Source organism: Macaca fascicularis, chromosome 2 (genome assembly GCF_037993035.2).
Source record: "Macaca fascicularis isolate 582-1 chromosome 2, T2T-MFA8v1.1".
NCBI lineage: Eukaryota > Metazoa > Chordata > Mammalia > Primates > Cercopithecidae > Macaca > Macaca fascicularis.
In genome coordinates, this window is record NC_088376.1 from 167,315,342 (window position 1) to 167,337,866 (window position 22,525).

The window sequence follows — 22,525 nt, forward strand, 5'->3', positions numbered from 1 at the left end:
ACTGAATAAATACGTATGTTCCTTCCTCTTCATTTCTGTATTTTTATTCTGCATACCATTTAAAAACTTCTTTCCATTCTTCCATTCTCAGGAGGCTCAATTCTTTTCTCTTTCCCACCTCCTATCGGCCTCCTGCTGTCGACCTTCATACCCCTCCTCTTTTCTAGACTTCTACCTGCTATTTTCTCCTGCACTCTCTTCTGTAGTTTTCATTCCTTGATCGCCTTCTGCCTTTCTTCTTGCCTTTGCTAACTCTTTGAGCTCTATAGTAAGGTGCAGGTGAAGCCGCAGGGTGGCACATGGGGCAGCCGAATCTACCCGGAGGACTGTCTAAGTAGTTATAACAACTAAAGGATCAGTGATCTAGATATCTTTGATTTAGGAGAATGGAGGCAAGAAAATATATTTAACAGTAGAAATGCTCTTGATTCATCACCTTTCCCATTAGCATACACACACACGCCCACCCAAGAATTATGCATTTTATCACTTCTTCACCCATTCTTGTGGGTCCTTTTATCTTTGTATTTATATTTAATACTAATTCACTTATTTTCAGAGCATCAAAAATAATTGGGCCTGTAAATCAACCGAAATCTAAGAAGAGAGAAAAAGGAGATAAAAAGGGAAGTGCTGAGATGTAAATGACAAGTAGACATGAACATTTTAACTCTCTGAGAATCAGCACCCTCTTAACTATACCAGCTGAGTTGTACACTTGTTCTAAGCTGTTTGCAACTCTTTCTTCTTTCCCACAAGACTCTCTGCTACAGACTGTAGGAATATTTCTGAGTCCAGTTGGTGATCAGTTTATATCCCGAGGCAAAAGGATTGATGGTGTGTGCCATACTTTTTCTAGCTTATATAACTCAGATGGTATTCCTGCTTTGCTCATTCGCACAGAGGTTTAATTCTTCCTAGAGTCTTACAAAGCTTCAAAAGTAACCGAGGAAAGTCTAGCAATAGGGAACCCTCAGGTTAGAAAAAACATGTCAAGGAGTAGGAAGTTGAAGCCATCTATCTCTCTGTCTCCCTCTCTCTCTGTCTCTCTCTTTCTTTCTCCCACACACACATACACTCACACACACGAGATACAAGTTGGTTTTCTTTAGATAGCTTTGTTCTTTGTACACTGAAACAATTTAAAGAGGGGTATCGTATCTTTGTATCCTTCATTTCAGCACTGCACTGCTAATATTTTTTTTCCTTTGACTGTGCCTTTCCTGAGGCCTCCAAGGGCCTTTGAAACCTTCCATGGTAAGGTTGATTTCCCAGGAATACACCTGTCTAAGGATGATTGTCTTCTGATTCCCCGTAGCCATTTTTTTTTTTCTGTCTCTGCTGAATAAACTTAGTCTTGAGTCTTGACCCTGGGCAGAGAGGACAATTTAAACGAAGGGAGAAAAATGAGTATCTCTGTGTTTCGGGGTTTAAACCGTATGACCATTCTAGGCTGCCAATCCCTATGAGAATGCAATGCCATTTTCTCTATGGTCTATCAATTTTAAGAACTCCCAGGCAGCATAAAATGAGAAAGAGGTTTACTGTGAATTTGGAATAATACTATTCTCAGAGGAAAATCTTTTCAACTATTGCAAATATAATTTCTAGTTCCGTAATTTGAAAGCTCCGTGGCTGATGCCTATGTATTTCTTTCCCATCTTCTTGTTGGGAGTTTGCCTGTGACTTCATATAATGAGTTTTCTCTGCTGCGGGGAGTGTAAACACTGTGCACCTTACAGGTCTATGATCACCATCTCTCCAGCAAGCAGAAGAAACACCTGGGGCCCTTTTAGGTTTTTTAGAAAGAAACAAGTATAAGGCCGTTAGTCTGGTTCTAACTTTTACTGCATTTCTCCTGGGATCAACTCCACAGCAAATGCAGCAATCTCTTCCCTAGAAAGTCTCAGGATACACGCTGAAATAGTATAGTTCATACCAGTAGCCGGAGTGTTTAAAGCTTTCTTTATAGCATGGCTAGTTTGTTGAGGCCAGAGCAAAGGAACCAGTGAGTTGGGCCACATTTGTGAAGCTTTTGCAGTGAGTGTGTACATCAAAATCACCACCAGAGTGTTAAAATGCAGATTCCTGGGGCTTGCCCTAGACTTAGTAGATTAGAACTTTTGGAGATGAGCCTAAGAATCTTCCTTTTCGAGGAGTTCCCTAGGTGATTTTTCTTACTTTGGGAGCCACAACTTTAGAAAAATATTTAGGAAGAGCTAAAAATGTAAATGTACTGACAGGTACTGGTATCATAATTACTTGAAAATAATTTATTGGAGCCTAGGTCACAGAATGTTACTTCTGAAATATACTTTTGTTCTCATCTACTATACTCCCCAACTTAAAAAATGGGAAGTACAACAGCCCAATGAAAAATACACTTCTTCAGACTTGCATGTTAGAGTTTGTTTCTCTACACCATGGTTCAACAAACTTTTCCATGAAAAACAAGGTGGTCAATATTTTAAACTTTGTGAGCCATAGGATCTCTGTTGCAATTAAATTCTGTCATTGTAACAGAAAGCAGCCATAGACAATAAATAAATGCATGGGCATGGCTGTGTCCAAGTACAACTTTATTTATAAATACCAAAAGTTAAATTTTATATAATTTTTATGTGTCAAAAAATATTGTTATTTTAATTTTTTTAACTTTCAAAATGTAAAATTCATTCTTAGTTATGAGCTGTACAAAATCACGCAGAAGATCAAATTTGGCTCTTGGGACATAGCTTGCCAAGTCCTGCTCTATAACTCTTCTGGTTCCAACTTAAGACAAATTTGGGAAAAAATAAACAACAATCTCAGGAAATAATTTTATACATACACATATATATAAGGATATACATATCCTTATAAATGTCTGTGCCTAGCACTACAGGATTTCTGTTCAGAAAAGAGGTTGCATTTAATCTACAATCTAACATCTTACAAGTGATTCACCAGACACAGGAAGTGTTTCTCAAAGTCTAAGAGGTAAAAACTCTTGACAATTATTGTAGCAGAAAGAGAACGAGCGATTTAAAAAGAATTAATATTTAGTGAATACCTACTGTGTCTGGGCACTGTTCATCATATTCAAAAGTAAAGTACTAGAACATCTACAAGTAATGAATATTAATGGTAAGAGCAAATTTAATTTATTACTAATTAATTGTTATCAATATAATGATAGCTTCCCAAATAGTGGCATCTTCTTTACTTTTTAGTATTGTCTTACGATGCCTTGTTTCATCTCCCCAGCATAGTGCTGGACATACAACAGTTGTCAAATTAAATTTTCTATTAGGTTATTTTACTCCAGAGAGCTGGCACTTATCCAGGAGGGATTTCAAAGGGAGAGTCATTCTTTTTGTACTTGTAGGCAGTCTCTCTCTCTCTCTCTCTCCCTCTCTCTGTCTCTCTCTCTCTCTCTTTCTCTGTCCCCAAGATAGAGGTTATGAAGGATTCAAGAGATGTCAAATGATCTCCTGACCAAATCTAGCTTTTTGTTTATGGCTCTCAAAGTTTGAACAATTGTCAGTTGGTCTATGCAACAGTCGTGCTCTTTACTATACTTCTAAGTTATTTGATTTTAGTGTAACCACTGAACATAGTTGCACTGATTTCTGTTTCTGAAAATGAGTTAAATGGTTTTCAAACTATATGCTACAAAACACTCATATTCTAGAAACTGAGCTTAACAGCTTTGTCACTAAAATAAAATGTGGGTACTTTTTTCCTGATTTATAAAAGACAAATATTACTGAGTATCATTTTGTGTATTGAAGTTTTTACCATAAAATATTATTAGTTTTTTTTACTGTCTGCACCATTTTTCTCAATTAAATTCTAACAATCTAATGTAAAAAAGCACAATCAAATATTTTCTTTTTGTATTTGGACCTACCACTTGAGCAATTTTGAGAATCTGTCCTGGATTGTATTTTGGAAAAGTTAGTATCTTTTCTAGAAAAAGAATATTAAATCCATATGGTTTTGATTAAATTATGTGAGAACTTTCCTTCAACCTCATTTTAAATATATGTATTTAAAATGAGTTAATTAAGTTTCGTATCTTCAACTCTTTAGTGAGAAATATATTTATGCTAGTTTAGGGGACAATTCCATGTTCCTGCAAATCCAAGTTTAGTCAGGTACCATTCTCTAACTGGCTATAAATATGTTACACCTATCCCACATATACACCGATACCTCTATTTTCTTCCAAATACTTTTCATCCTTAAGTTGCTTTATAATATTCCTGTTTTGACGGCTTGATGGAAAGAGGGATAGATTTCTCAATGGCTGGTTCCTGGGTTGAGGAAGTTGGAGATCAGGCACATGACATTTTTGGAACTGTATCTTCTGATTAGTGTGGATCCAGCCTTGCCATGCTCTAGCCAATGGCTAACTAGTCCCATCACAGCATGTGAAGTTTAATATGTAGCCAGCACGCCATTTCTCATGCCAATGGCCCACAGCTCTTTCTGTTATAGCATTCAACAGTTCTCCACGTAGACAGGACACTAGCTATGAGTTGTATGTAGGAACTAAATTTTCCATTACCCCTGATGTGCAGAAGGTGCCTTGATAACCTTCCCAAGCCTAAATCTAAAGCACTTAGACCACCTGTAACTATATTAGGACTAGGGATATAGGTTGAAAACAGATAAACAAACATATTTTAGACCTCCAGTCCTTTAAAGAGGACAAAAGCTTACCACTGTATTATCAGGAATGAAAACTACAGTTTTGTGAATTGTAAGTTTTCCTCATTCAGCTGCCTTTGCAGTCACACGCTCATCTATTTACTTACCCTCAGATATGTAGAGTGCCAGGAGAGCACTTCTTAGAATGATTGTTATATGTCATATCAAAACGAAGTCTCATAGCAAATCGACTTTAGACTCAACCAACCAAAACAAACCTCTCTGTTTGCCCTGACCACCAACAAAGCTGATTTCTTTTCTGAAGGCATCTGTGAGATTACTTTAGGCTGAGATTCATGGATTTTCTTCCTGCTCTTCTTCTTCCCCATGATTTGGCTGGCTTGATTTCTTCTGTGATCTTCCTGTGTCCCACCCTATTACTTTCTTGTTTGCTCAGGACGTCTCCCTCATGTTTCTCTGCTTACACGTCTTTCCCTGTGTCTCCTCTGCCCCTCGGCACAGCTGGTCAGATAATGTCCCCTGAGAGCCACTGCTAGGTTTGCCTTCAGGTAAAGCCATCTGTCAAAAGGGGAGGATTTGTGGGGCTGAACTTTTTTCATCTTGAAATTGTGAAGTTTTTCCAACTAGAAAATTAAAATTGCATCAGTATATGATATGTTGAGCTACTCATACAATAAGGTTTACCCTTCCAGAAACCGACAGTATTTCAGATTAGTATACAAGGTTGGGAAGGCTGAGGAGATTTGAAAGCCTAGGAATTTATTGAAAATATTCCAAGGCCTCCTGCTTATAACTTACCCAATTATCTTCTGAAAAACTGAGCATTAATGTTCTTATCAGTATTTGGATTCACAATTTTAAAAGACCACCAAGATTTACATATTAGTGAGAATGATTTTCTGTCTCAGTGTTTGCTACTCAATTCCTAGCTACCCCAAACTGTTAGATACATGAAGCCAGCATTGTGCAAAATGTGACATCTGAATTTGTAACCCCCCTCTTCCCCTAGCAGCATCCTCTTCTTTCATTCTAGTCTTTTTCCAATTCCACAGAACCTATTCCCACAAGTACCAATCCTGATTACCTGCAGGCTGCGAAATCCCTTAGGTGTTAATTGAGAATTAAGACGTTAGCTGATAAAAGGTATAACCACTTGCATTAATATTTGCATTGCAAAAGGAGCCTTAATGGGAAAATAATTAAGCTTTAAAGTTTGATATCTTTGAGGCAATTTATCCTGCTTGGCAACCTGTCAATTCTGCTCACTTTACATCACCTTCCCTTTACTGCACCTCAGGTTGGCCACATGTTATTTGAATGTAACTTTGCAAACCAAGACTTGAATGTGGGGTAAGAGAGCTCAGAATTCTTCACAGCATGATGCAAAGAAACTCTCACCTATTTACAGATTAACTTACTCTTAATGATCTTCCAACACTTGAGAAGGTCAATAGCCCTCCATCTGTCATTCTCCAAGTTCACCAACAGCTTATCCACCCATCAAAGGTGCTTTTGTAACAAAATCCATGCATAATGAAGCCAAGAAAGGTAGTGTATGTTTTCTTGTTCAACTTTGGGTGTAAATGACCTATTCTCAGTGATTTTTACAGTAAGGAAATCTAGTGATTAGACCAGGCAACACTGAGCACTGTAGGACAGAGGAAAGAAAAGGGTAACCCACAATTGGGAGTTGAGATCCAGGCTTTTGTGGAGTTCCAGGCAGGCCAGAAGGCAGTCAGCATTGGATTTTGTCATGAATCTAGTGTCTAGAACTGGTAGGCAAATGAGGATCCATCACAAGAACAGAGGACTTTACAAATATGATATAATTGATTAAAACACTGGAGTCACACAGGCATCTTAGCTCTGCCATTTACTATCTGTGTAATGTTGGGAAAGTGCCTTAACATTTCTAAACTTCACTTCCTTCATTGGTTAACAAGAGACACACAGAGAGAAAAGAAGAAGCCTGTATAGATAAACTAGCAGATGTAAACAATCCACATGACATGAAGGGCTACCCAACAAATGGAGACTGAATTGTAAATTCAGAAATGGGAATTGAGTTCAAGACAGAATGTTGATTCTCCTCGTAATTTAACTTGTCTCCTTCAATATTTCCTGACCTAAATACTGGATTGATCCCTGATCCCAGGTCAAGCTGATTTCTGTGTCTGGAGTTAACCTAATTCCCTTGAGAAAAGAAAAGGTATATGTTTCTGAATGCCAAACTAGTAAGATCAGAAGGATGCTTACCAAATGTAGGGGTTCTTGATTATCACCTGGTAGATTTTGTAAATTAATGGATTCCTGAGCCTCATCCCAAGAAATTCTGTTTCAGTAAGTCTGTGAAAGAGCCCAGTGATCTGCATGTATTAGCATTTTCAGTGTGATTATCTTATAGGTGGTCCAGGGATCACTGAGAAACACCTATACAGATGCTGATCAGAATCTGAGATAAGCTGATCACCACACCTGGATGCTATATTTGTATAATTTTTTAAAGTGAAAGCAAAAGGGAAAATAAATAGATTCACATAGTTTATTTTTTATTTCAAAATAGTAGCAAGAGTTGAAAAAGGCATCTACAGAGACATATTTTCTGGAAACTAAAAAGATCCTTTTATAACGAATATTGAGTAATATGTTAGACAATATGTTTGACTGAAATTTATGAAATGCATAGAAAATGTGTTCAAAGGGGTAATTTTTAAATAGTCTTTATAGAAAAGTCCATGGTCTCACTTCAGTAAAGCCATTTCTAGGAAGTACTGAAATAATTATGGTCAAAATGGTTTGCTTTCTAAATATGTGATTCTTGGATAGAATCCAAAGACTTGAATAAACTGGTAGTAGCATACCAAATAGATATGCCTTGCAATTATTAGGTGTCTTAAACAAGCATTTGATAGGTTGTACATTGACATCCATTAGCAAGTGATCTCTAGACAGTTATTCTGCGTGGTTGCATGAGGTCTCATGTGATAGGTACAGGAGGCGAGGGGGTCAATCTTTTGGTCAACCCCCAAGAATAAAATGAAATAGCTTCAGTAAAGTGCTAAGACATTGCACAATAATGTTTTTCTCTCATATAAACAAATGATTGAGTACATTTAAGTGCTTGATAGAGATCCTAAGTTATGTGCTATATATAATAGAAAAAGACTGCACAACCTGACACTTTGTATGGCAGGTATTAGTTAGCTCCCTCTATCCATGAACATTCTCCATGTGCACTCTATGAATCGTACACTTTCATGAAAATCATTTTGCGGTTCACACTCTTTAGGCTGGTAAGATTAGGGGGCGGTACTAGGACGCTAGGGAACTTAGAAGTTCCCAGTGAGAAAGGAAAATAAGCTGTTTCCTGGGCTGAGGGAGTTTAAAAGACTTGAGTTAAAACAAAGGATGAGTTCTTTCTACCTCCACCTCAGAACTTTTCCCCTTTCCTGTAAGATTTATAGTTCATATAATTAGGGAAACTCAGGTTGGGCTTGTTCTCAGAATACTCAGATCCAAAGGGGTAATACCAAAGCACGGATATTTCTTGGGAATGATTCTGCACCAATGCAAGTAGGCTATTAGTCAACTATAAAATACAGCAAGAAGGGTTCAGCCCTGTAGGAAAAGTGATGGTGACAACTAAATGATGGGTCAAATTCTTAATTTAGTTCAACTTTAGTGCAAGCTGGGAACTGGAGTGCAATCTGACTGCCAGTAACAAGGATCAAAGAGCAATCAGACAAACTGGTACCATGGCGTGGAGAATAGTAAGGAAAATTCATTTGAGTGCACATACAGCTACCTGCCACCTTCAGAGTCAGCACTCTTAAGTCCAGACACCTGTCCATCATGAGCAAAGTGCTTCTAACAATTGGCCAGGCCCAAGTCTCACTGCTTTGGGGGCCAAGTGGACTGGATCTGTGGTTACAATTCTTTAATAGACACAGTTGAACAGTAAGGAGGTAGGTTGCAACACACGATGCCCATGGATAGTCGCTGAAAATTTTTGTCCATCTAATTAGAAAATTGTTCTGATTTTATATAATGTCAACTTGCTTACTATTCCTCCTGTCATTCGGAATTGGTGTCTAAGTTTCCTAATCATTCTTTTTCCCTTATGCCAGAAATAGAAAAATCGTACAGATTTTCTTTTTCATTCTGAGAAACCCGCCCTTAGGTTACAGTCAGAAGAATAGGTATGTATTTCCCCAACACTGATATTATTAAATTCAGTTTCCTTTCAAAATATTGCATTATGAAAGTGATATATATATAATCTATGTCAAAAATTCAAGCAGGATAGGAAGGCATCAAATGAAGAGAAATTCCCTGACCACACACTTCTGGGCCTCCTGGTCCCACAACCCAGAAGCAAGATTGTTAACATTATGTAAACATTATATATATTATATATATGTATATATATAATATATATACACACATACACATATATATATGCAAATGTGTTGTATATGAATAAGTATTTTTATCCTTTATTTGTATCCCATTGTTTAGAAGGAATCTCCATTTGAGTGTCCTTTAAGCATTCCAATTCAATAGATACAAAAACTCATACTATTACCCCCCCAATCACTCCCAACCACCCATAAAAATATCATCCAGTACACAGATCAGTCAAACCAAGAACCCTGGGGTCATCCCTCTCCCTCACTTGCCATTTTAATTAGAGGTGAGTGTGTGAAAGTAGCACTGTCCCTCTGATGTCCACCCCTCAGGATAAGACAGTCTTGTGGACTTTCTTTATTTCAACCATTTAAACTTCTGAGGTGGACTTTTCTTCTCCCTTTGTTTTTTATTTAAAAAGGAGTGGAGGAAACACCCTCATACTGCGCTTTTTTTTTTTTTTTTTTTGAGACGGAGTCTCACGCTGTTGCCCAGGCTGGAGTGCAGTGGCGCGATCTCGGCTCACTGCAAGCTCCGCCTCCCGGGTTCCTGCCATTCTCCTGCCTCGGCCTCCTGAGTAGCTGGGATTACAGGCGCCCGCCACCGCGCCCGGCTAATTTTTTGTATTTTTAGTAGAGACGGGGTTTCACTGTGGTCTCGATCTCCTGACCTTGTGATCCGCCCGCCTCGGCCTCCCAAAGTGCTGGGATTACAGGCTTGAGCCACCGCGCCCGGCCCATACTGCGCTTTTTAAATGAAGTGACTTGTCAAGTCCGGGACTGTAGCAGTGATCTGAAAGGCAGTAAATTTAGCGACCCTCACTTGCACTGACAGCCTGTCGAGCACTTGAAACATAAATAGCAGTGGAGACAAATCGCTGCTGTTTTCCTATTAAGCTTTGGCCCAGTGGCCTCATAGCCTTCTAGGAGCGCATGGGCCCAGCCTGGGAGAGGGACTGCTTTCAAGAACAGGCAAGTTCTCTCTTCTTTTCTCTCCCACTCCACCTCTACCTGCACTCCTGATACTGCAGCTGGGACCCCCACTCCCACTGTGACCCATCTCCTTTACAGAAAGGCTAAAAATCCTGAGCCCAGATTGAGGGGTGATGGTAAGCAGAGGCCTGCAACCCAAAATGAATGTTGATGTAATTTTTAGCTTGTACCTTTTGGTCAAAATGAAGAAGCCAATGGCTGGACCCTTTACTAATAATTTGTTTTGACCTTTGAGATGCCTACCTTGTGTTAAATGGAAACATTCCAAGAACATCACTTTAGTTCATACCTAAACCTTTTCCTCTTCTGCCCCACTCCCGCTCCTTACCCTTCTTTTCTCTTCATTACTTATGTATTGACTTTAAGTAAGAACAGTTCTCCAAATTGGATCAAATAGCTCATTCAGCACTGGGCCTAGCTGAAGAAGTAGATCTGGGATTTTAGTGTGAACCCATATGAGGTCATTGCAACATGAGGGTCTGTTAAGAAAGGGTGAAGGGCTAGATGGTGTTATTGTCTGCTTTCTTTTAATTACATTTCAAAGGCTTCTGTGGCAGCTTCAAAACTCTGCCTAGCAATCCTTCCATAGTGCAATCACCCTGCTGAGTTTAACACATTCACTTACTAAATGCCAATTGATTTATGTGACTCTTAAAAACAGCAACTGCTGCTCCCATCTCTCTTGATATTTAATCCTGAGCCATGGCAGAGTTGCTAATAACAGTTCTGGTAATACCCCCACAGTTCTGATGACAATGGTGAGTGATCTTGCTTGTTGCTGACTCTGTCCAGCAATTCTAATCTTTGGCTCTGCCAACCAACCCCCGCCAACCAACCCCCTGCCCCCACGTTTTAGGAAAAAGCCTAAAAAACAGTTAACATCTGCAGGAATCTTTACTTCCATTTTATTCCCAAAGGACTCTTTAAGTATTTGGGGCTTTTTTAATCCTTTGTTTTCAGTTTTGCCTCTTCTTCCCCACACCCCTAAGGTCATAAAAATGAAGTAGGAGAGTGGGTGCTGGCTTTATGAGCTACATCCTACAAAGGCTCTGCAGCCCCTGCTCCAGTGATTTGAATTACAACCCATGTGTAGATTACAAATTTAAATCCACAGTTAGCTCAAATCTCTTACCAACCCCATATTTCCAAGTACCTATAGAATGTACTCCACAGTATGCCCCAGGAAAACCTAATACCAACCATATCAAGAATGAAACTCATTATCTTCACTCCAAAATAAGTACCCCCTCCTAATTCGCCAAGTGATTCCACCTGCATTCGCACTTAGGAAGTCATTAGCTTCCAACCTACATACTGCATTTAGAATACATTTCTTTATACCTGAGAAAACCAAGTGGACTGCAGGAAATTCAGGGCAGGTGAGGGTCTGTGTACAGGGACCACATTCCTTCCCCTGCCCTCCAAGGGGACAGTGCCACTCTCTCCCACTGAGCCCAGACACCACCTCAGAATCCTTCTCAACATCATTCCCCAGGCAGCCACTTCAGTTAAACAAGGTTGATCACAATTCTTTTGAAATCCTTGAAGAGCCCATCTCCACTTTCACAGTAATTCACAGGAAGGTTCATCAAAATACATGTTAGTACTCAATGTTAAGAAACAGGCACTGAGAGTAAATAGTGTTGGTGTATAAAGGACTTCAAACAAATAGAATTTTCATAGGATTTTATGCTTACACATCATGTTTCCTATATGGTGTGGAGGGAGGGAGGGAGAGAAGGAGGGAGGGAGGGAGGGAGCGAGGGAGGGAGGAAGGAAGGAAAGGAGGGAAGGAGGGAGGGAGGGAGGGAGGGAAGGAGGGGAGGAAAGAGGGAGGGATAGGAGGAGGGGAGGAGGGAGGAAAAAAGGAAGAAAACAAATTACAGAATAATGCCATTGTACTCAGTACCCTGTGGGTGCTGGAAGGCTTAAAGAGGATTTAGCAGTACCTAACATAGCAAACCCAGAGTCCTCATACCACCCCTCACATCCCAGTGCATGTCTTCATACATCACCGTGCTCATTTTTCCTGCTCAGAGACTTCAGTTTAGTCAGGTTTATCAGATTTCCACACCCTTTTACAATTTGCCAGCTCTAATTTTTTCTCCACTTGCATTTCTTAAGTTCCTGAAAACTTATTTCTCCCAGGAAATCTTCTCTACTACTAAGTCTACTCTACACTGTCCATGTGGCTCCTTTGCTGGTTGCTGTACCAATAGGTTTTTATTGCTAATGGAGGGAGTCCTAAAAATAAATGGTTAAGAGGCTAAATTTTTAAAGACCAACTATTTTCCCCTCATTTATTGGTTCATTTGATCTTTTCAATAAGGAAGTCAAGTGAAGTGGGCAAACCTCATAAAAAATGAAGCCTGTCTTTTTACCTTCTTTATCAATAATTGAGCTGCATTGCTTTGGAAATTTCTCACATGTCTTATTCTCAATCTCCCATTCTATACTCGAAAGAAAGAAATAAAGCAGATTCTGAGAGCTAAGAATTCAGCCAACTATAGCATCTTTCAGCATTCTAATGATAAAAGTAGGCATGCTTAGTTAGGAACATGAATCCCAAAAGTCCACAGACCTGGGTCAAAGCTCATGTCTTCCTTACTAGATTATAAGCTTGGGCAAGTTTCTTGTCCAATCTAAACCTGTGTTCCTATGTGTTACACATATGCAAGCAATCTTAAAACTATTGTGAATTAAATAAGATAATATATCTGAGTCACTCAGCACAGTGCCTAACAAGTGTTTATTAAGCAGTAGCTCATTCAACAGTCACTCTACAATATTTCTTAAACTTTTAATAGGTTCTGACATTGTGCTACACGCTAGGGAAAGGATACAGTGATGATCAAAACCAAATGTGGTTTTTACAGTGGTAAAGTCTTACAATGTAACCATAGCTATTCTCAGTACAGTTCCCTTCAGAGAACTAAATATAGGGGATTCTGACTTCAAGCATCACATTTAGAAGGGCAGGGCAGTTTCTAAAAACTGACACCAAGTAGGGGGTAATGGCTTAGTATAAATACAATAAAAGAATGTCATGGCCCAGGACTGAAAAAAGGATGCATGCATGGCAGCCTCAGGTTGGAAGCTGAGCTCAAACTATTTCAGCTGGCTTATTTTTTATATGTGAAAGCAAAAATGCAAATCATAATGAATTGGATCTCTCTGGATGCCAGGAAAAATAATCCCAGGGTGTTCTTTTTCGTTTGGCCCATGCTCATTCATAGAGCCAAAGCCAGTTGTGAATCTTCCCTGGCATTGTTCTTGTCACTGGTTTCTGTGTACTAACTACATCCTTGGGGGTTGCATAAGGCATGGGGCCAATTTGCATAATCCACCCCCTGTTGTGTCTTGTTATTCAAATAGGGAACATTTCTATAGCAGAGTAACCCACCCCTTCCCTTGCATGCAGCTCAAATGTCTTAATAGTCATATGCCTCTTTCTTCAGAGAACTCTCTGCTTTCATTTCCATTCCTCCAACTCTTCCCTAAAATCATTCTCATTATATCACATCGCTCCGTTTTGTTTTGTTTTGTTTTTTCTTCATCCCCTTCAATACCTTGTTCTTCCCTGTGTCTCATCTTCCTGTGGTTGTTGCTTTTGACGACTGCATCTACCCCTTCCCTGCCTTCTTTCAATCAGGGATCATTTAGCACTCTTCACCCCTCCCTTTTAGTGGTGAAAAGTGAGGATGAGAAGTGGTTTCAGCCTTTGGACAGCAACATTGTCAAACACTAAGGGATCTCTAAGGTGGAATGTGAAGCGGAGAAGCAAAAACTTCAAAGAATCTGGAGAGAAACATGGCTGGAAATACAAACAGAACCCTACTGCAGGCATCTTTTCTAGATTTCTTGTGTGTCTTTCTGTCTTCCTTTCCTTATCATTTTTGTGTAGAACGTGATGTGCAGGAAAGCAGGGAAGAAAACAAAAACAGGAATAGGTGAGCATGTCCTTAGGGGAAAACAAAAGGAAAACATGAAACATACTGTAAGAACAGAAACATGGTACAGCATTTGAAGTTCTCACAGGAAACTTCAAATGGCATCATTGATTCGTGATCTTTTGTCCTCTAATTTTCACAGGTAGAAGTTCATAGCTTGCTTTTCTTGCTTGCCTACTTCATTCACGTTTCCAATCACAGACCCACACAAACACAAATATGCACACATATACATCTTGCAAGATAAATTCCAGTGCTTTGCTTTTCATTAAACTGTATGTATGGTTGTGTTTATAGCTAATGTGTTTATAGCCACTTACATGTAAATATTCAAACGTAGATGAGTAAAAGGAATAGCCACCTCATTTCAAGCACATCTTCCCATCTGTGAAACACTGATCTACTGAGAAGCTGTACTTACAAAAGTCTTCTCAGAACAGTGAAAAAATGATCCATTCATTTCCTAACATACTTTCCTTGGAATTCTAAATTTTTAAAGTCACGAAATGCTCGAATTTAGCAAGTTTCCTAAATTGTATTTTTTTGTATCTCAAATGTAAGGAAAGATAGGTACTATAATGATTATTAGAGTAATAGTCTTTAAAAAATGTTTTTCATTACAAATATGGGGCTGGTTGTCATGTCCTGGGAAGCTTTTGAAACTAGTACTGCTCTGTTTAGGAAGCAAATATTTGAGGATGAGGAAATGTGTGTGCTGCTCCCGAAAAGTTAACAGTAAAATCTTATATGTAAATAACTAGTTATTTGTGGGTGTGTGTGTGGGTGTGTGCGTGTGTGCGCATGGGTGTGTGTGTGAGAGAGAGAGACAGAGAGACAGAGAGAGAGAGACAGAGAGAGATATGGGAGGATAGAAGGAGGGAGAGGGAGGAGAGAAAGAAAGGGAATGAGAGAAAGCAGCACCATGGAAATACATTTAATTTCAAATGGCTCCTTGTTACAAATGCTTGGTTGACCTTATAAATCTAAATAAGTCAACATTTTGCATAGGAACTTCAGGGTTCACTAAAGTATGGGACTCTGAAGGCACTGTACTCAGAAGGCAGCACCTGGCATACTTTAATTGGTGTTATTCCTGGCTGATTTGCCTCCACATTTGGGAACATAGGAGAGAACACTTTTCTCTTGCCATTAGCTCTAGGCCCTTCTTTCTGACTTATGAAGAAATATTAAAAGAACTAATATGTACAACTTCAGTAAACAGTGACTAAGAAGGGATATGCTAATTATGTGCAAGAGTTTAAAAGGTGCATACACTGAGGAGGATGAGAAGTTATTTAGCCTGGTAGCTGAATATTGCCAGGAGACACAAAAACACATTAAGCAAAGGGAGATTTAAACTAAACATTAGATCCCAGAATAAATATAACACTCAGCGATGTGAGCAGGCTTGTGGAAATTGGTTGAGATGTTTAAAATACCAAAATACTGAAATTTGCATTTCAAGTAAACATTTCTGTAAGGACAAAAAATAATAGGAACAAGAGAACGACCCAAATTGTGGCCATAGAACCCGTCTACCAGAGAACTTAAACAGTAGGTTTTGTGTCTGTTTCTGGCCTGAGGGTCTTTTTAAGGTTGAGAGAATAAAAGACAATATTGGCAGGACCCTGGGGTTGAGAGTAGCCAGTCAGGGCGAACTGAAAGAAATGGAGAAAAGTTACCCTCTTGGGGACAGGCACATGGGGACAAAGGGAAAGAAAGGAACAGGAGAATCTGAGTGCATTTTAGAATTTTGTGACTCAAGATTCAGGTGGTATATTCCATGCCTTAAAACAAGAAATGGCACTTGCTGAGATTGTATCGTGCCTGTGTCCACAGGGAGTTCTGTTGGTTTCCAAAACGATAACTCGCCATGGCAGATAATTCCTTGGGACATGGCCAGATATGCCCCCGTGCAGTCATTCAGCAACAGAGTACCCAGCACACCCTTTCTTCCCCAGTAAAAGAGAACTCTATTAGGATCATTAAAAGGCAGTGGAGTTTTATGCCAACTTCTCTGACAGAAATACTTAGCCACTTTTCAATACTTAGCTCTATCTCTTAAACTACAGGAAGTGCTGACAATAACTCTAGAATCTCTTTGAGTTTCTTAACTCAGTTCGGATTTAGCTCAGTCCATTCAGGTTACTATAACAAAAATACCATAGACTGGGTAGCTTATAAACAACTGAAATGTATTTCTCGCAGTTTCAGAGCTTGGGAAGTCCAAGATCAAGGTGCCAGCAAATTTGCTGTGTGATGAGGGCCCAATTCCTGATTCAGAGACAGCTGTCTTTTCTCTGTGTCCTTACATGGCAGAAGAGGCGAAGGAACTCTGGAGTTTCTGTTTTCTTTTCTATTTTCTTTTTTTTTCCTTTTTTTTTTTTTTTGAGATGGAGTCTTGCTCTGTCGCCCAGGCTGGAGTGCAGTGGCTCAATCTCAGCTCACTGCAACCTCCGCCTCCTGGGTTGAAGCAATTCTCCTGCCTCAGCCTCCCAAATAGCTGGGATCACAGGCATATGCCACCACGCCCCGCTAATTTTTTTTGTATTTTTAGTAGAAACGAGGTTTCACCATGTTGGCCAGGCTCGTTTTGAACTCTTGACCTCAAGTGACCCACCCGCCTCGGCCTCCCAAAGTGCTAGGGTTACAGGCATAAGTCACCATACCCAGCCTGCAGCTTCTTTTATAAGTGCACTAATCTCATTCATGAAGCCTCCATCTTCCTGACCCAATCACCTCCAAAGAGGTATACTTCCAAATACCATCATCACTTTGAGGATTAAGTTTCAACATATGAATTTTGGAGAAACACAAGCATTGAGTCTGTAGCGAGCTAACTCAACAAACATTTATTGAGTGACTAATCTGAGTCAAACCCTGTGCTAGTTCATGAGGATATTATGAGTAAGGCATGGTCCCTGCGGCGCTTACAATCTGGAGCTTTGGCTTTCCAGCAACAGAAAAGCTCCCGTTTCCTGTTAAATTTCTGTGAATTGGTAAGAAATTCTCAAGTGAAGCAATAGAGATAATGCATTATGGGAAAATCTCCTGGGTGTGACTAGAACAGACTAATCAGGAAGGGCCAGGGAATGCAAGAGTTTCAACTGGAGGATCCAGGGGATAGGGAAAGGAAGCATGACAAGAGGGAGGGCCCAGGGATGTCTCTCAATGTTTTAAATTCAGTTTCTGGCCTGAGAGTCTTCTTAAGGTTGAGAGAATGAAAGGAAATACTGGCAGGACTCTTGGGTTGAGAGCAGCCAGTCAGAACTGAAAGAACTGGAGAAAATTTGCTCTCATGAGAACGGACACATCAGGGAAAAAGAAAGAAAGGAGCAAGAGAATTGTTGGATGAGATTGGTTGGATGATGGAATACAGTGCAGTTTCCTCTGCCTGTAGTTGGTTTGCACCTTGAGCCTGCTCCCACTTTATTGAGACAGCTATGCACATCGTGTGCTAGAGACAGAGGCTGCCATTGGAGAGGAGGAGAGCTATCACAGGAGAAGCAAAAATAGTGTCTCTGCCTCCCATGTGGGTCTCTTAAGGGAAAACTCTCCTTTTATCCTCAGGTAGTTTAGGGGAAATTCTAGAGACATGAGATTGAAAGTTTATCTGATAAGGACATGTTTTGTTATCTGCTTATCAGGAAAAAACGAGATTATTAATATTTATATTGGTAACGTAAGAATGCCAGGCCCCAAACACAATAAATATTGTTTTATTTTCTCTCATTCATCTTAGTACTTACTCTCATAGGTGCCATCTTCCAGAATCGGTAGGGCTTTAGTTGGTGCAGCTAAAAATAATCTTTCTCTCTCCTGCAACTGTTTTGTTTTTGTTTCTGTTTTAGAAATTCAAAAAGCAAAGTAGGGACCCATAATCCACCATTTCTAGGTATTTCATGGGAATTGGAAAGAATTCAGTGTTGCCAAGCATCTCTAAGATTATCCTTGTTCTCTCCTTCTACTGACAGCTCTGTCCCCAACCAAGGTTAAGATTATGGGTGGGGAATATGCAGGATGGGAAGAAATACTGAAACATTCTAAAATTATTATTAACTATTTTCTCATTACAATTTACCATTATGCTCAAAATAAATAATGCTGTCTTACTTTCTATTCCACCTCTGCATTCTAGGTTTTCAATGAGCTTACACCTATTTCTGCCTGCTAAATAAAAAACTAATTGTCAAAGTTGCCATTAGCCTTCAGGGTATTTATGTTCAGCTAGAAGAGTCTTAGCATCAAATAGTTGGCATGACACTTAGTCCATAGAAACAATATGCAGGAAAGATCTTTTTTACCTCTTCAATCCCAAATCCTGCCCAATTAATCCAGAAAAGTGGCCAGTTACCTTTCTGAGATTACTTTTTCTTCCCTACTACATTCTACTTCTGTAACATGTAAAATCAGATCTAAGTACTTGCTTTAAATTTTAGCAAGGAAGAAGAGAAAAACGTAGACAGGAAAAAAATAACCTCTTATAAAAAAAAATTCTCAGTAGAAGCATATGCTAGATAATGTGCAGAACTTCAGAACCAAATAATGGTATATTACTCTTGCCTGTTTTTTTAATCAAGATTGTATAGTTTCCTCAAAACTAGTGATATTGACAATTGAGAGAAGACTTGAAGCTTGGAATATCCAGAGAGTTGTGTTATAGAATGTTAGCAGAGAAGCCCCATGTTCTGTTGGGAGCCTAGTTAACAGGTTTAACTGACATATTTAGAGTAAATTTGTCTCCTTGCTAACTGTCTGTTATGTTGATTTGGTCATCGGGGACTTCCCAGAAAAGGAAAACAGCTTGTGGCATTTGAGCAGAGCTAATGACTGGTTCCATTTAGTGTGGAATGACCAGGAGCATCATGGTTGCAGGACTGTGTTCTTTAACACCCTTCCCAGCTGCTCTATCCTAACTCATGTAACAGTGGAGTTTTGAAATTTGGGGGCAAGGGGGTTCAATTTAGCTAGAGTTGAAGTCCTTGGGCCTTTCTGGCCAAGCTCTGGCTAAGCTCTTCCTGCTGCCCAATCTCATTTCCTCATCACCTTCTCTTTCTTCTTTTCATTTTTCTCCCCCTCCACTTCTTCCTTATTTCTCTCTCCATCTCTTCAGGAAGAAAATAGTTTAATCAATTACACTCCACATAGGGGAATTTAAACAAGGTTTCCTTAGTTGAGATTACTTTACTAAAATGCACACACTCAATTATGTAGATTTTTCCAAACAGGACCTCCCTATTCCTAATCCAAACTTTTAAGCCAGTGATATTTAACTCCCTACCCCAAACCCCAGATGACACAGTCCATCACAAACACACCATCAGCAGCACATTCTCATGGATCTGGCCCATGGCCTAAAAGCCTCTATGATGATGTAGTTTGATATAGGACACAACTGTCAAGACAGTCTAGCATACAATCCTTATGAACAGAATTTAACAGAATCTAGAGAAGAGTGGTGGCTTCTCAAAAGGAAGCCACTTTGTCTAATAACAATGTTGGTTGTAAAGAGTGCCTTGCACAACAAAAAAAGAGTGCTTTGCAGCGTGGTGTGACAGATGATGTTGGTGCCATAGCCCCTCACAGCACTTTATGATTTGCATGTACCTCCTGCCAGCTCCCACTTTGTTCCAAACCCTTAACCAGTGACTGGTGAGTGCCTGCACCTATAAACACCCCAGCTCCCAGCCTCATGATCAGAATCATTTTGAAGTATGACATGAGCTGTCCCCAGGCCTCCCTGAAAGACTGAGCCACAGTTGCTCTCTGTGGGACTTAGCTTGACATTGCACCCTTGCTTGACTTCTTTCTCTTCCAAGTCCCATTTTCCCATTTTCTTTCTGGTTTTTCCTGAGAGCATTTTCTACTCAATCACTTTCACAAGACTTTTTGTCTTGAGGTCTGCTTCTGTGGAATCTGATGTCAGACAAAGTACATTGTCAAATCATTGAAAAGAAATATGGATTTATTGCTTTTAAAAAGAATAATGAGAGGATCTGCTGCCTATTTCAGACTTTAAAAAAGAATCATGAAAACCTCTGTTTTTCAGGAAGGGAATTTGAAGGAGAAGAAGAATACCTGGAGATCCTCGGCATCACCAGGGAGCAGTCAGGCAAATATGAGTGCAAAGCTGCCAACGAGGTCTCCTCAGCGGATGTCAAACAAGTCAAGGTCACTGTGAACTGTGAGTACAGCAGGAGCCAGCAGGTACTAGGTGCCCAGGGTGCACCTCTACCTCCAGTGAGCTCTAAATTAGATTCCATTAGCAAAAGAGCATTGTACTTCAAGCAGATGCTCCTCTGGCCAGGAATGCACATTTATACATTGAACACATCCAAGGGCAGGACTTGGCCTTTGAATTTGAGAAATCAACTCTAAATGTAATCCATAACACATTTAACAATACCCTTTTTTACTCACACTACAGGATTAAGAAAACATGATCAGACAGCACTAACATTGCTGGCGGTCACTATGCTGGTCTTCATGGAAATCAAGGTCATACTACTTAAGAAAAAACAGCAATTTGTATCTGGTTTAACTGGAATTTCCATCTTAACGCATTGTTTGTCAGGAGGGAATGCCTCAAGATTATATTTTATCCTCCGCTATTTAAATAATTGGCCTTGGAAACAAATTAGAGCCACTGTGGTCAGATACCATGTGTCCCTGATGGCTAACACAAATGTCTGATAAGTTAATTTCCGTTACCTATTTGTCCCAAAGTATGGGCATTAGAAAGGAAGATTTCACTAAGATGCATAGGTAAGTGGGCATACTTTGAACTTCTCGGATGAAAGGATTCTTAGATGTAGTTCAAAAGAGGGTGGGCGGAGGGAGGATCTATATGATGTGTGTCACCCAGCAAAGGAATAAAGAGAATTCGTTTACCCTGTTCAGTTAGCACTGACTCTACATCACTCAAATTCAAGTTCCCACATCACACAACTGTGGCTAGTGGCAGGGACAAAGGGAAGCGTTGACAGTTCTTCCCTTCTATGCATTGAACGCACACACATCCTACATACACACACATAGGCACACAGACATACATGTACAAATATCTTAACCCATATTTGAAAGTATCCTTTAGGCTGTGATGAGTACTTTCTGTCATCTCATGTCTTCCTATGTACTAGGTTTTTTGTATAAATTCTCTCTTTTCTACCCAACAACCCCAGCAAGGTAGATATAATTGAGACCATTTTAGAGTTTGAAAAACTGCAGCCCAAGGAGGTAAAACTGCCCCTTCAAAATGACACAGAAAGTAAATGTAAGAAAAGGGATTCAGACTCAGGTCCATTTGATTCTAAAGCCCACACTCTCACGAGGAAGATAAGGAATTTTCAGTTCCACATACCTACTATGTGCAGTATTGAGTTAAGAGATTTATATTGGTCGGGCACAGTGGCTCACCCCTGTAATCCCAGCACTTGGGGAGGCCGAGGCAGGTGGAACCTGAGGTCAGGAGTTTGAGACCAGCCTGGCCAACATGATGAAACCCTGTCTCTACTAAAAATACAAAAATTAGCCAGGTGTGGTGGCAGATGTCTACAATCCCAGCTACTCAGGAGGCTGAGGCAGAAGAATCACTTGAACCCAGGAGGTGGAGGTTTCAGTGAGCCGAGACTGCCACTGCACTCCAGCATGGGCAACAAGAGTGAAACTCTGTCTCAAAATAAAGAGAGAGAGAGAGAGAGAGAGAGATTGATTGATTGATTTACATTTATTGTTTAATCCCCACAGCCATTTTAAACCTATGAGATAAGCATCATTAGTCTTACTTTAGAAATTTGGAAACTGAGGCTTGGAGAGCTGAGGAAACTTGCTAAAGTTTACGCAGCCTGTGCTGGGATGCACCATTACCTGTGGCCTTGCTCCAGCCTTGCAGACTTCTGAAACAAGCAGCAAAATCTCTTTCACACCAAACCTAGAGGAATCCAATAGATACAAATGACTCTGCTATAGTTTATGGCACTCATTTCCAAGAAGCAAGGGGCTGCATTTCATGAGTTCTGAAGTGCTTCTATCCCTAGCTGTTTTCAAATTTTTTAGTAATAGAGTTTTGAAATGCCAGTTATTACTATTCTTTTCTAGTGCTGGGTGTGTTTCAAAGACACATTAATGATTGCAGTGTTATAAAATGCTTTAGGACCTTTATGTCACATGAAAGGAAACTTCTCTGGCTGTTTGTATAAGTTTATAATTAGGTTAGCTTCTTTTATGTACACACAACCATGCCATCATCTTCCATCTCTTCCCTGACTTTTGGAGTTAAGATTTCATTTTCTCTTAATTGACCTTCAACTTAATTAGATTTGTGAAAGTCCAATCATAGTGTACATAGAAAATATTTATGCTTCCATTGTGTGAAACATCAAAGTGGTCTGGATTGCAGATGGTTCCCAAGATCAAAGCTAGCCGCCTGGGTCCTATTATTATTGGTGCAATTAGTCTGACATTGCTTCTTCTTGACTGTCCCCAAAGTGTAATTTAAAGCAGAAGAAAATACTTACAATT

The 22,525-nt window shown here is 39.7% G+C and overlaps 1 protein-coding gene across 3 annotated transcripts in view; it reads left to right on the top strand.

Annotated features, from left to right (window-relative positions):
- The window catches only part of LSAMP (limbic system associated membrane protein), a 652,933-nt gene that overhangs the window by 581,858 nt on the left and 48,550 nt on the right, over window positions 1–22,525 (top strand). For all 3 annotated transcript variants that reach the window (XM_005548086.5, XM_065539171.2, XM_005548088.5), the window contains exon 4: window positions 20,055–20,189. In XM_005548086.5, the coding sequence (XP_005548143.1) occupies window positions 20,055–20,189 (135 nt within the window). The remainder of the gene's footprint in view (window positions 1–20,054; window positions 20,190–22,525) is intronic.